The sequence below is a fragment of the Arvicanthis niloticus genome, chromosome 2 (assembly GCF_011762505.2).
Source record: "Arvicanthis niloticus isolate mArvNil1 chromosome 2, mArvNil1.pat.X, whole genome shotgun sequence".
NCBI lineage: Eukaryota > Metazoa > Chordata > Mammalia > Rodentia > Muridae > Arvicanthis > Arvicanthis niloticus.
The window spans coordinates 45,949,867-45,964,640 of record NC_047659.1 but is presented as its reverse complement, the minus strand read 5'-3'; the positions used below and the strand labels follow the sequence as shown (position 1 = coordinate 45,964,640).

General features: G+C 41.6%; 1 protein-coding gene across 1 annotated transcript in view; it reads right to left on the bottom strand.

The window, feature by feature from the left end:
- Positions 1 to 1,889: 1,889 nt before the first annotated feature.
- The window catches only part of Myo3b (myosin IIIB), a 340,938-nt gene continuing 328,053 nt past the window's right edge, over positions 1,890 to 14,774 (bottom strand). Inside the window, exons 35-37 of the mRNA XM_034495370.3 lie at positions 6,185 to 6,291; positions 5,764 to 5,810; positions 1,890 to 4,995 (exon numbers count right to left, since the gene is read on the bottom strand). Of these exons, the coding sequence (XP_034351261.3) occupies positions 4,857 to 4,995; positions 5,764 to 5,810; positions 6,185 to 6,291 (293 nt within the window). The 3' untranslated portion in view covers positions 1,890 to 4,856. The remainder of the gene's footprint in view (positions 4,996 to 5,763; positions 5,811 to 6,184; positions 6,292 to 14,774) is intronic.

Here is a 14,774-nt window from a genome sequence, read left to right as displayed (position 1 = left end):
ACAATAAATTACACAAGGTGCACAGAAGTAAAACTAACAAAATTGCTAAAATATTTTTCATATATGATTTTTAAATCATTACACAGAGAAGAAACACTTAGATAAAACAAAAAACTACAACCACATTTGTGGATTGCAAAGATTCCTATAGTGGGCCAGGTGTATGGGCACATGCCTTTAACCCCAGCATTCAGGAGGCAGAGGAGGCAGAGGCAGGGTCAAGGTCAGGGTCAGGGTCAGGGTCAGGGTCAGGGTCAGGGTCAGGGTCAGGGTCAGGGTCAGGGTCAGGTAGATCTCCTTGAGCTAAAGCCAACTTGGTCTATATAAGTGAGTTCTAGGACAGCCAGAGCTATATAGAGAGACCTTGCCTTAAAAAACTGAACTAAGCCAAATGAAACCAAACAAAATGATAATAAACAACCAAAGAAACCAAACCAACCAACCAACCAACCAACCAACCAACCAACCAAGATCCCTACACTAAGATGTCAATTCTTTCCATCTTGCAGATTTCAGATAATTCCAAAGACATCTCATTTGTTTTTCTCCCTAGAACTGACTACAAAATGGAAAAGGCCCAGACTAATGAAGCATTCTTTGAGGGAAAAGAATGCAGAGAATTTGCTCTTCCCTTTGCTAGAGTGTATAGTAAGTGCACATCACTTAAGAGGAAGGTAGACATTAGAATGGAGGGTAGACTTCAGAATCTAGGAACAGATTTAGGAGCCTTGATTCATGTAATGTTAGTGTTTTAGAGCGCTAGGGAAAGGTCTTCTCACCAAACAGGGCCAAAACACTCACTGTCCATGTCCAAAGCATGAATGCCCTGGTTGAGTGGAATGAAAGTGAGAGAGGAGAATGGCACTTTGAGGAGCTTCTGAAGGCAAGTACCTGTGATATTTCTAACCCAAATGGAAAAGACTAATGAGTTGTACTGTTAAAATTACACATTTCCTGTTTTCCACCAAAGACATTTTAAGAGTCTGAAAGGGAAGCTACCTAGAGGAGAAAGTATTTGCAATGTATCATCGATTCTGTGTGTGTGTATGCAGGTGTTTTCCTTTAAATTAAAGCTAATCCAATTAAAATGGGCCTATCACAAAGGAGTTCATCTAAGATGGCTACAGAGCACATGAAGTTGTTCAACATCACTATTAATGAAGGATATGTAGGCTAGAGTCACAGTGAGATTCTAATAGAGATGAATCAGAATTCCTAGATGAAAAAGTCTCTAATAGTATGAGTTGGCATGAACACAGAACAACCTGGGACACTCTAAAGTCACTAATGGCATTATAGATTGGTCCAACTGCTCTAGAGAACCGTTGGCAGTGGCTATCCAAGTGAAGAAGCACATGCTTTACTGCATTTCACTTCTAATCCTAGGATCACGGCTAGGCTAACAGAAAAGCATGAGAATAGATACCAGTAGGCACGCATACAATGAAGCTCACAGCAGCAATCTCCAAAATATCCCCAAATTGGAAACAATTTACATTTCCCCATTAAAATAATAACATTATCAGTTTTCACACACTAGAATATACTACACACTCATGAAAACACCCAAATCATATTTACATCCCACGATATAGGTGTGCAACATCAATGGAACATTAGATGAAAGAAATAAGATTTCTTACTACATGATTCCATTTACACAACTCCCCAAAGCTGCCCAGGGTAGTGGCACACGCCTGCACTCTTAGCACTCAGAGAGCTTTGGATGAGGATGATCATATGTCTGAGGCCAGTCTAGGATGCTTAGAGAGAAACAGTCTCAGAAAACAAACAAAGCTATCCAAGTCCCCAAAATTTAACCACAGGAGGCAAAGCCAACTGCAGAGCTTAGGGACACGTGCAAGCTCTAATCAGAGTCAAGAAAGTCTTTACGGTTAAAGTTATGAGTGAGTGTGTGTGTCTCTGGGGAAGTGCAGGGCCTAGGGAGAGGAGTGAGCCTCCTAGTGTAACTGGATTATTCTAGAGAACATTCTATTCTAGACCTCAGGAGGGCTTATATGGTGGTTGAACTGTCATACTTCACTCAGCTCAGTCTTCTGTGCACACACAGCTGGGTCTGCAGTGCGTGTTTTACAAAAGGTTCTATGCCCAGAATGATTTCTGGTTCTCTGGACACTAACTTGCAGCCTGCTGCTTTTATTTACATTAGAGATATTCATGTGGATGCCACTGAAAGTGGATAGCTCAAAAGAGTAATGCTTAGTTATATATGGTGAGGCCTAACAGGTGGTCAAGGTCAAGGTAATAAAACAGTACTGGAAAAGGCAGAGGAAGGAGAAGAGAGATTGAATTAAGTCATACGGAAGAGGATAAATATCTAAAGGATGAATGAAGATTTTTTTCTAGCCAGGCAGTTATTGTTTTGATAAAAATGAAGTCCCAGGTTATAATATATTATCATCTGCTTGAGGTAAGACTCACACCTGAATCCATGGCATTATGAACAGTACAAGAGAAACGTCTACAGTCCACTTTATCCACGCTTTTGTTGACACCAACCAGTTTCAAATCTACTGGCTGGAGTTACAGCTGTACCATTAATTATTACAGAGCCTCTGAGTTAGGATTTAGTGATTCTTTCTTTATTTCTTTTTCTTTTAACCTTTATTCATAGACACATTTTAGTGAGAAAGAAATAAGGCAGATTTACAATTACATCGTATGTGGACATACAGGAAGTTATGAATATTTTTATCAACAGTTTGAAAAAGTTTCATCAAAGTAGATTAATCAATGATAAAACTGGAATTTCCGAAGGCACTCAAAGAAAAATTCTAGGCCTTTTTCTCTCCCTCTCATCTCATCATCTTTCTTGTTCTGGGGATTAAACCCTGCACATGCAAGTACTCGATCACAGAATTACCCTAAGCATTATTTCTTAAGCAGCTAAGTTACTTTCGTTTTGTCTGCTCTATTCTCACACCATAGAAACATTACCTTTTCAATGGAGAGCTGGAAAAACCCAAAATGTATCTTTTTTTTTTTTTAAAGGCACAGTTTATCTACTAAAATTCTCTATAACTGTTTTTAATAATAATGTAATTTCTGAGCTCTTTAAATGTCTTCGTTGTGGGACTCTGTCCTCTGGGCATGATGTAGCCATTGTCCTCTTGAAGTCAGAGCAAGACTGGGCTCACTAACATTTTTCTTATGAAAGCAGGAAAGATGTGCAAGGCTGTGTATGAGACTCTGTCTCTCCCTGAGGGGTTAGCTGTTGCTATGGAGATAGCTATTCTCTGCCCATGCCTCTGTAAGCAGCCCTACAGCCATGCTCCTTTCTATAACCCCAGTTATTTTCATCTTAGGTTTATTTATTTTATTATATATGCATGAGTGTCTTGCTTACATGTATGTGTATACATGCATGCATGTATGTATGTATGTATGTATGTGCACCACATGTGTGCCTTGTTCAGAAGAATGTTCCTGGAACTGGAGTTACAGATCTTTGTGAGCCAACATGTGGGTGCTGGGAACTGAACCCAGGTCTTCTGCAAGAGCAAGTGCTCTTAGCCTCTGTTCCATCCTTCCAGGCTCAGGAACTAGACTTCAGCAGGCTAGACTTGGGTGGATTCTTTTCTTCCATCTGTCACAGTTGTCTTATTTGGTGTGTATAGAGGTTGGTTCACACCTCCATGGGAAAAGTTAGCACACCAACCTGACTTAATTGTTTCTATTCAAAGTATATTTACTAGTGCACTCTGTTAAAGAAAAAAGAAAAAAAAAAAAAACCCTGACAATACTATTTTTTTGTATCTTTTAAAGTATTTTTCTAAAATCAACAAAGTATTTTAGAGAAAGAAAATATTAAGACCATCTGCTCTAGAGGAGTCTTTGAGCGGGCTCACTTTCACGCCACGTAGCAATCTGCCATATTGTTCTCGCAGGTACGCTTGTACTGAGTATGACGTCATATAATGTCATTAAATAGGAAACAGCTCAACCTTGAACAAAACATCAGCACTTGTTTGTGAGAAAAGTGGTTACTCATGTATCACATGTAGCTGGAAGTAACTGCCTGCCAGCCATGCTGCTGTAGATAAATACAATCTCTCTCTTTCTTTTTATGCCCTGGATGTCCACTCTCCTAGGCCCTGAGCTAGGTCTGAGAAACACAGAGATGGACAAGATGGGATCTCTCTTCTGCCACCGCTCACATCCTGTGGAGACAGCTGGCCAGGGCATGCAGATATAAAATCAGGTGGCCTGCACTTAGGCCCCAAGTCTCCTGTTTTTATTGCTGGAGTGACTGGGTTCTCCTGGCAAGCTAGAGTAGCCCGCAGACTTTCTCAACATAACAGTGTACAACAGAGGCATTCATTTTGCCATGTAGAAAGCATCTGAAGGATGTTGACTCTTGTTTCTAAGCAGAAATCATGGGCCGCTCTTCCTGGAAAACTGTATCCTCAGCAAGGACACCCTGACTCAGGAGGAAGCAGATGTAGAAAACCCTAGCGAAGTGGGGGTTGGCAGTAGAGAAGGGTAGAAAGGAGATTGCTGGATTCCACTTGGTGGGAAAAATAGACAGCTTATCAGATTTCACAACTGGTCTGTAGTGGGTCTGTCCGCCCTCTTCTTAGCTGTTGGGAGCCTAAAGGACTGAATTACCTCAGCAGAGGTGCTCTCAAGGGATGAAGAGAACAAAGATTCTGTGACTCAGGCTGCAGGGCAGGTGATGGGGAGCAAGAGACAGAATCTTCAGGAATCTGTGAATTGTTCAGCAAGGTTCAGGTTGTGTCCAAAGAAGCTGAACCCCAGGATAGTGCCTTCTTCTTAAGATGATCAGTTACCACATTTGCTTTTACCTAGGACACACCGGGGCTGGAAAGGGCAGCTCAGTGTTGAGCAAAGGAGTCTTCTCTGGGTGACGAGGAGAAGAAGAAAGGGTGGGCCGAGTGGATTTCCTCAGGGTCACAGGCCCCAGGGGACAGGCATTTGTAATATTGGTCTTCTCCATCCAGCACTTTGATTTGTCTGCAACAAAGAAAAGAGAATCTTCAACAGGAAAAAAAAAAAAAAAAAAAAAAAACCACACATACAAATATCACAACCATCCCTGGTGCACCTGAAGTTGTACGGTTGGTTGGACAGGGCTACATCTTGACCAGCTCTGAATGTCCCTACCTCTAAGGGAGTTATTTTGGGTCTGATAATGAAGCTTTTCACCTTTCTGGGCCTTGGTAAGTAGTGCCTAAAAGTTGTGGTCATATTGTGACTTTTATGTGGTAAAGTAGTCTTGTTTCTATCTGGTACCTTGAGAGACAGGTCTGCCCCTTACCTCCCTCAGTTCAGAGTGGTGCCAACTATTGCTGGCATTTCTGGCCTCCATTGCGAGACTAACAAGTGTATGGACCAGGTACTTCTCCTGGCAAGTGTTAAGCCTGGGGAAGTAAGTGTTAAGCATAGCAGGAACGCCTATCTATACTTGGAAACACCCTCATACATGTAGAAGGAGAGTTTTATACAACTTACTGCCAATCTTCAATTATGAGTACAATTCCTTGAAATGATCAGGAGAATAACATTTATTATTGGGTGACAATTTCAGCCTTTCTGGACAGAATGGATTCAAGTTTTGTATGTAGTTGCTACTGTGGAAAAGAATCCCTAGTGTCAATAACGGTGGCAATATCCGGGTGGGGTATTTTTAGAAGCCTCTCTGGAAAGTTTTGCCTCTTCTGTGATATCACAAAGGACCTCGTCTGTTTACAGTTGCCGAAAACTAAGAAGACAGATATTTACCCAAGTTTTCTTGGCTTCCTCTGGCTCCCTTGATATTCTAGAGTTCCCTGTGGATAGGGCCAAGAACACACAGTCAAAGAAAAGCACCAAGTCGTTAATTTTTAATTCAAAGTGATTTTGTGTTGAATGCAAGCAGATGCTGATAATATCAGAAGTCACAGCATAATTTTTTTGATCAAAGGGCTCAAGTGAGCCTGATGAAGCATGCATCTTGCTCGTCTTTGATAAACCACATCAATTATTCACCGTGAAGGCAGACATCCTGACATGAAAGCAACAGATAAAGAGCCTAAGCACATGTTCACGAGGAGAGCAGGAGAGAGTGGGGGTGGGGCTGGAGGGGCTGGAACAGGTATTAATAACAGAATTATTAACTGGAAACAAAGCCGGGAAAACGGCTTTACGGCCACTTTGAACTCACATTTAACTGGTTATAGTACATGGTGTCCTCGGGGCTACTCAACATTTTGGGCTGCTGACACCGTCTGCGAGGTGCTCGCTGCTTCTGGGAGAGACCTTCTTCTGAACCTGCAGACAAGGAAACTTCACTGCAAGCCTTGCCAGGAGAATGAACTGGGAAGTGGCTCTTCGTGTAAATGTTCTTGGTAGAAACCATGTCCTGTTTAAATAAAGCTTTGCCACTTCTAGGAGCAATGTCATCATGATCCTCCCAACACACACACATGCGCGCAGACACAGACAGACAGACAGACGGACAGACAGACAGGAATCAATAATCATAAGCATGGGGCTGGCATCCATAACTTTGTGGCATATTTCCAACCCAAATCACCTGGCCAGAGTGACAGAGAGCAAATTGGTTTGTCCACATTGCTGAGGCACAAGCTGTTTGGTGGCCAGCCTCTGCCTGGAGAGTACCTAGAGTAGGAGAGTCTATTAGGAACAACAAAGCAATCTGGCATCGCTCACACCACATCTTCTGGTGAGAGTTCAAAGACATCTGGAGCACACATACTCCCGGGGAGAGCACATCTTTCACTGGGATGCACTTTAGGGGAACACTGCTTGATCTAGCATTTACTGAAGTGCTTTGAACCATGCCACTGATCCATGTGGTCTCTGGAGGTGACATAAGGGAGGAGGAAAGGGATGACGGCTTGATTTCATGGGGCAGACTCTCCCAGTTAGCCTTGATTTCAAATCCTGGACCGAGAGTGCACTGGAGATTAAGAAACCACATGCCAGAGAAGCCATGGTTCATTTCCCTTCTAAGCAATGATTTTTGTGGACTCTGCTGTCCTTTCGGTTGGATATCTGAGTGAAGGTTCAGCAGTTCAGGCTAGAGAGATGGCTCAATGATTAAGAGTGTTTGCTACTCTACAGAGGACCTGATTAGTTCCCAGATTTTATGTCAGAAAGCCCATAAGCACCTGTAACTCCAGCTCCAGGACAATTGGATGCTCTGATCTTGGGTACTCACACATACACACACACACACACACACACACACACACACACACACACACACACACAGAGAGAGAGAGAGAGAGAGAGAGAGAGAGAGAGAGAGAGAGAGAGAGAGAGGAATGCACACACAGGCACATGCATGCGTATGCACACACACACACACTTAAAATTTTTAAATCTTAAAAAATAAAAAGGCTCAATAATTTCAACTTTTTGTCAACACACACACTTACCAAAGGATATTGTCCTAGAATCTCATAGCATAGTGAAGAGGGTATTTCCTGGATAGAATATTTACGATAAGCTAATTATTCACAAGGAGAGTTGGGGGGAGTGGAAAGAGGGCTCAGTGGTTAAGAGCACTTACTGGCTGCTCTCGAAGACCTAGGTTCAATTCCCAGCACCCACATGGCAGCTCACCATCTGTTACTCTGTTCCAGAGGATCTGCCACCCTCTTCTGATCTCCAGTGACAATGTCCACAAGGTGCATAGACACATGCATGCAGGCAAAGCACATATACACACAGGATAAAAATAAATAAATCTTAAAAAACGAACTGGAGCTTTGTGTTTAAAATCTTATTTTAACCTCAATAGAAATTTCCATTTTGGATGGAAATTATAGAAAAAAAAATTTCTTATACATTTCTGTATGCTGTTTTCTAAAATCCACAAGCTAACTGGTATATAATAAAACCATAAAAATATACACATTATTTTAATGCTGCCATTTCATGGGTCTACTCATATTCCAGGGAATACTGAAGTCAGGTCAAGCATACCTACCATCTTGGATATTTAACATTATTTCCATAAGAGAGAAAACGTTCATACTTCTTTCTTTTGACTAGGAAATGCACAGCAGATTACTCCTATTTGAACTGTATTGACCAATTAATGCTCTCCCTTTCCTCCTCCTCTGTCTTCTGGCCTTTGCTAACCAACATTCCACCTCTGCGTGATAAACTCCTATTTATCCCACGTACCAATGTCAGGCGTGGTCCTTGCCTGTTTTGCTTCGAATAATCATACCTAGTTCTAGCCATGTTATTTAAACTTTAGCGCTTCACTCTTGGCTATACAGCCGAGTAGAATTCTAGCGTGCACGTGGCCCACACTCTTTTTAGCATCACCTGATGGACACTTAGGCTATTTTCATTTCTTGGTAATTGTGAATAGTGTTTTAAAGGATGTGGGATTGCTACACCAGATAGTATTTTTATTTTAAATATAATTATTATTATGCACGTGGGTGTTTTGCCTGCATGTCTGTCCACTGTGTGTGGTGTGTGTGTGCCAGGTGGCCATTGAAGAGGCCAGAAGAAGGCTTCGGATTCCCTGAAAATGGAATTACAGATAGTTCTGAGCTGCCATGTGGGTGCTAGGAACCAAACCCAGGTCCTCTGGAGGAGCAACAAGTGCTCTTAACCACTGAGCCATCTTGCCAGCCTTTTTTCTGTAGATTCTTTTGGTAAGTATCTATTTAGGTTTATTACTATTATTTTATATTTATGTATGTATGTATATATGTATGTATGTTTGTATGTGTGTATATATGTATGTATGTATTTATTTATATGCACACATATGCTTGTGATTTGATATGTAAGTCAGAGGATAACGGTTCTGGGCAGGTAGTCCTAGGTGCTGTGGGCAGGTAGTCCTAGGTGCTGTAAGAAAGAAAGCTTTTGGGGTGTGGTGGCACACCCTTTTAGTCCCAGTACAACCTATCTGTGAGTTGTTCGAGGCCAGCCTGGTTTTCAAAGCAAGCTTCAGGATAGCCAGGGCTACACAGAGAAGCAGGTCTTAAAAAACCAAAACCAAAACTACCAAAACTACCATAACCAAAACCAAACAATCAAAATAAAAACCCAAATCACCAAAACCCAAACCAAAACAACAAAAACCAAAACCAAAACCAAAGCCTATCTTCCCAAACCCAAACCCAACCCCCAAAACCAATACCAAAACCAAAATCAAACCAAAACCAAAACCAAAACCAAAGCCTGTCTTCCCAAACCAAAACCAAAACCCAAACTACCAAAACCAAAACAACCAGAACCAAAACCAAAACCAAAGCCTATCTTCCCAAACCAAAACCAAAACCAAAACTAAAGCCTATCTTCCCAAACCAAAACCAAAGCCTATCTTCCCAAACCAAAACCAAAGCCTATCTTCCCAAACCAAAACCAAAACCCAAACTAAAGCCTATCTTCTCAAACCAAAACTAAAACCCAAACCACCAAAACCAAAACCAAACCAAAACCAAAATCAAAACCAAAACCAAAACCAAAGCCTGTCTTCCCAAACCAAAACCCAAACCACCAAAACCAAAACCCAAATAACCAAAACCAAAGCCAATCTTCCCTAATCAAAACCAAAACCCGAATCACCAAAATCAAAACCAAAACAACCAAAACCAAAGAACAAAACAAAACAAACAAACAAAAACCCCCAACCTAATAATAATTAAAAACAAAGGGAAGAAGGTTGAACATGCTATGAGAAGCAAGCCAGCAAGCATTACTCTTCTGTGGCTTCTGCATCAGTTCCTAGCTTCAGGTTCCTGCCTACCCAACTTCCTTTATTGATGGAGTGTGGTGTGGAACTCTAAGCTGAAATAAACCCTTTCCTTCCCAGGTTGCTTTTGGTCCTGGTGTTTATCTCAGCAATAGAAACTCTAACTAAATCTTTACTTGATGAGCCATCTTATTGGCTCTTTAGAAAATGGGGTTGGAGGGAGGGGATCTGGAGAGGTGGCTCAGTGGTTCAGAGTCCATATTGCTTTTCTAGATGGTCCACAACCACCTGGAACCCCAGCTGTATGGAATTTTATACTTCCGGCCTCTGTGGACACCCACATTCATGTACACATACATATACACAATTAATTTTTTTTTTTCAAGACAGGGTTTCTCTTTGTAGCCCTGGATGTCCTGGAATTCACTTCATAGACCAGAATGACCTCAAATTCATAAGAGGTATGCCTGCTTCTGTCTCCTGAGTGTTAGGATTAAAGATGTACACTACCACCATGGGGCTAATTTAAAAAAAATCTTTACATTTTAAATTTATTTCTTCACTTTGTATATGTGTGGTAATTTAAATAATCTTTTTTTCTTTTTCTTTTCTTTCTTTTTCTTTTTTTTTTTTTTTTTTTTTTGCTAGTCAGCTTTTTGAGTTCCTTATACTCTGGAAATTAACCCCTCGTTAAATACGCAGCTTGCAAGTATTTTCTTTCATTCTAAGTTTTTATCTCTTTATTCTGTCAATTATTTCCTTTGTTGAATAAAAGCTTTTTAATCTTGATGTACAGTTGTTTATTTTTACTTTTGTTGCCTGGGCCAATGTCCTGCAGCATTTATCCTATGTTTGGAGAAATTTTTAAGATGGTGTGGCTCAGCAAAGACTATTAGGAGCAGCAAATAATGTTTCTTAAATGTGAACTTTTTATTATTTATTTATTTATTTATTTATTTATTTTTTTGGTTTTTCAAGACAAGGTTTCTCTGTGTAGCCCTGGCTGTCCTGGAACTCACTCTGTAGACCAGGCTAGTCTTGAACTCAGAAATCCACCTGCTTCTGCCTCCAAAGTGCTGGGATTAAAGGCGTGTGCCACCACTGCAAATGTGAACTTTTAAGGCTTGATTTTTTTTCTTCAATTTTGACAGAGCTATGCTTAGAAAAACACTAACTTTGGAGATACATGTAGCTGTCCATTCTGGATGCCCCTACCTTGACCCACCAAGAGAGAGTAGAACAGATAAATTTTGAATAACATCCCAGATTAGAGGCAGATTAAGAGGCTCAACCCTGTGTCTTGTACCTTTAACACACATACATCCACACTACAGGGTATTGTCTTAACCCAAGTGCCTTTTGTTTGTTTGTGGAGTTTTTATTTCTTTTGTTGGTTTTGTTTTTTGAGATAGAGTTTTACTATATAGCCAGGCTGGCCTTGAACTTAGAGAGAGCAGCTTGCCTATGCTTCCTGAGTGCTAGGATTAAAAAAAAAAAAAGGTTTCAAGCTGAATAGAAGCTCAAGAAAAGCATACCAACTGGCCTACAAGATGATATTGCACCTGCCTTGGCAGTCCAGTGTCTGGAAAACTGGCACACAGGCCCACTGCACTGGTTTTGCCGGAACTAAGGCAGACTCCTGATGGTTCCAATACAACCATTTCCTGTTTGCTTTCGAAGTCCATATTCTGCAACATGGCAGTCTGCAAGGCGCCAAGGTCTTCATGTGATCTTTTCTTCCTGATTTCTAAGATTAATGAGCAGGCTTCTCGAGAGTTCAGGCTTTTGTGAACATGGTTGTACAAGGCTGCCATTTGCTCTCCCGCAGAAGTTCGAAGGTTACAGGAATTCTACCCATGGAAACTCAAAAGATTGCTCTGAAGTAGTTTTGGGTTCAGTTGGAGTTCAGCTCATTTCAGCAGGACTTTGTATAATGTTTACAGTTGATCAGAGCCTTGGGTTTGTCCTTCCCTCGGCTGACAAAGCTTTGGCAAAGATGTGGTGCTCACCTTATGCTCTTAAGTTGCTTACTGTTTTGTGGGTGGCTATTCTTCATAGTCTCAGATGCAATTAAGCTATGGCTAGGATTTTGCCAAGTTTAACATTTCTCCCATAAACACTGTGCTTAAGCATATGGTATCTGCACTCTCCTAGAATCTGCCATAATCTAGTCATCTAGTTTATCGTGGGATTAGAGTTTTTCCTAAGCTTAGTATGTCTCTGTGTCATAATGTTCTGCAAGGAGTGCAGCCACATTGTAGTGCTTTGTCAGTGGAAAAAAAAATTGGTCACCATTATTAGCTGTAAGTAACCAAGTAAATAATTGGAGGAAAATCTTTGTTTAATGAGTACAATTAGCAAGCTAATATCATGTTCTCACACTCATTTGCAGAACCTAGCCAATAATGTGTGTGTGTATAAGTGAACATGTGGGTACAGTATAACATGTAGAAAAGAGGACAAGAAAATCTAAATATTAAGAGGGTCTGAGTGCAGGTAGTGAACAGGAGATATGACAGAGGATATAAAACTATTTCGTTTTAACTCTGACGTGAATTCTTCACTTTTTAGTGAAGGACAAGCACACACAAATGCATTTGATAGTGAAAGAATAAGATACAGCGTGAAGCATCATGGCTTCTGTTTTAATTGTATAGAAATGTATTGAGTAGTGTGTAGTCTTTATGTCTGATTAATTTCAGTGTGTAATTTTTTTTTTACTTGCAATGTTTTTTTGTGATAAAGTTTTTAAAAAATGAAAAATTGCTGGTTGCTTTCTTGAGAGTCAAACTTACCTGAATATACTGTATTTTGTTGTTGTTGTTGTTATGTTTGTTTCAAGAGAGGGTTTCTCTCTGTAGCCCTGGCTGTTGTGGAACTAATTTTGTAGGAACCAGACTGGCCTTGAACTCGGAGATTTGCCTGCCTCTGCTGCCTGAGTGCTGAGATTAAAGGCATGTACCACCATACCCAGTGGTATACAAATTCATGCATTTAAAAAAGTAAATTTATTTGTTTTCTTTCATATGTATGAATGTTTTACCTGCATGCATGGATGTGTGCTGAATGTATGGATATGCACTCCATGTATGGATGTACACTGCATGCATGAATGGATGTGCACTGCATGTATGGATGTACACTGTGTGCATGCATGTGCACTGTGTGCATGCTGGTGCCCACAGAGGCCAGCATAGGATATTTTGTCCTCTGGATGGAACTGGAGTTATGGAAAGCTGTAATCCACCATGTAGGTGCAAGGAACAGAACCCAGATCCTCTGGAAGAGAGACAAGCACTCTCATCCTGTCAAAACCTCAGACCAGCCCCCCAGTTTACTGTATTTTTAGTTGTTAAATCTGGCAGTTTTTATTCATGCACAACGTAAGCCTCTGCAGTTCTCTCCTAGCATCCCAGAGATGAGGAAGGGAATGGCTTCCTCTCCTCTATTTGACCTGCTGAGTTACGAGGATGTCAACTATGAGAGCTCCCTCCAGTGCTGTTCTCTGTAACTGGACGTCTCACCTTTGCCACCTGCAACTGATGCCCTTGCTCTACAAAGTTCTTTTGATGGCTTGTGAGCAGCAAAGGCCATAAGGGAGGGCAGTATGGGGCATGCAGCCTGGGGAACAGGATAGGTTCTTTGTCTCTGAGGGATGGACAGACCAAGAAACAGAAGTCCTGGGACTACAGGAGAGGATGCTGGGGCAGTCACTGGTACTGGCTCCCTCGCATGATTCCTAGCAGGTGTGGTGGGTTTCTGAGCAGTGAGTGCTGATCTGATTGCCATTTTATGGATGATGCATTCCCAGCATCACTTGCCAAGGAAAATATCCTTTTGAAGGAAACAGAGCATTCACTGTTCTAGATTTACAGATGGCAAAGCCCATAAGGGATTACAGGCTATACCCCTGGGGGTGTTTCAATAGCACCAGAGTTACACAATCCATGTACTGAGCCCTGCCAACTCCATGCAGAAAGGGGGTGTGTCACTCCTTGACTGATGTTCTGGGACATTTAGAGGTGACAGTAACCCAGCTGTTAGCTAGACAATCTCTCTCCTACGAGGCTGATCATTCTACATAGTTCTTGTGTCAATACTTCCAGGAAGTAGCTTCTAAGAACAAGACCTGGCTTTTCTGTCGCTGGGCTTCTCCCATTTCACTTTTGTCTAATGAACCCTGTTTCAACTAAAAACATCTTTTTCCTTACTTCATCTTATTTTGGGAAGGACAAACTGACCTAAAGATACACGCTTGGCCTAAGGAATCGAGAGCACACAGCTGGTGGAAAGGCAACAGTTCTGCAACCACAACAAACTCAGGGTTCCCAGGCTCACTGAGGCTAGTTGCTTCCACCTATACCAGCTGTTCAAATTTTAAAACGTCAGTGCCAGGATCAAGGCCTGGACATAAATGTGAAAACATAAAACCTCTTTAGCTGCCTTTAATGTGCAGCCAGGGCCGAGAAAGATGATTCCTGGCTAACGAACCCTTCCCATCCAGGAAGAGTCACAGGGGTGGAAAGCTGGGAACATGTGTAGATCCTTACCAAAGCCATCTATAGAAGACTCTTGCCAAAGGGTAAGAAACCACTTGTGCCTGTTGCACCCTGAGGGGTGAGCTGTTCTGGGGATGCTCAGAGCCTTCACATGGATGAGGAAGGGAGAAGTCTACCTTGGGAGTTCAGATTTTTACATTGAAATCATGAACTTGCAAGGTAACTCTGATTTGATCCCTTGCTTTTGCAAGGATTCAAGGTTGGCTGGGCAGAGGTCTCCTCTCCTGGTGTCCTAGTTTGGTTTCCAGTGCTGTGATAAAATAAGCCTGACAAAAGGCACCTTTGGGGAGAGGGGGTTTATTTTAGGTCATGATTCCAAATTACAGTCCATCATGGCAGGGGAGTCTAGGAAGGGATTGAAGTAGCTAGTCACATTCACAGTCAAGAGCAGAGAGTGCATGCATGCATGCTGTGTTCAGAGTCACATTCACAGTCAAGAGCAGAGAGAGCGCATGCATGCATGCTGTGTTCAGAATCACATTCACAGTCTAGAGCAGAGAGAG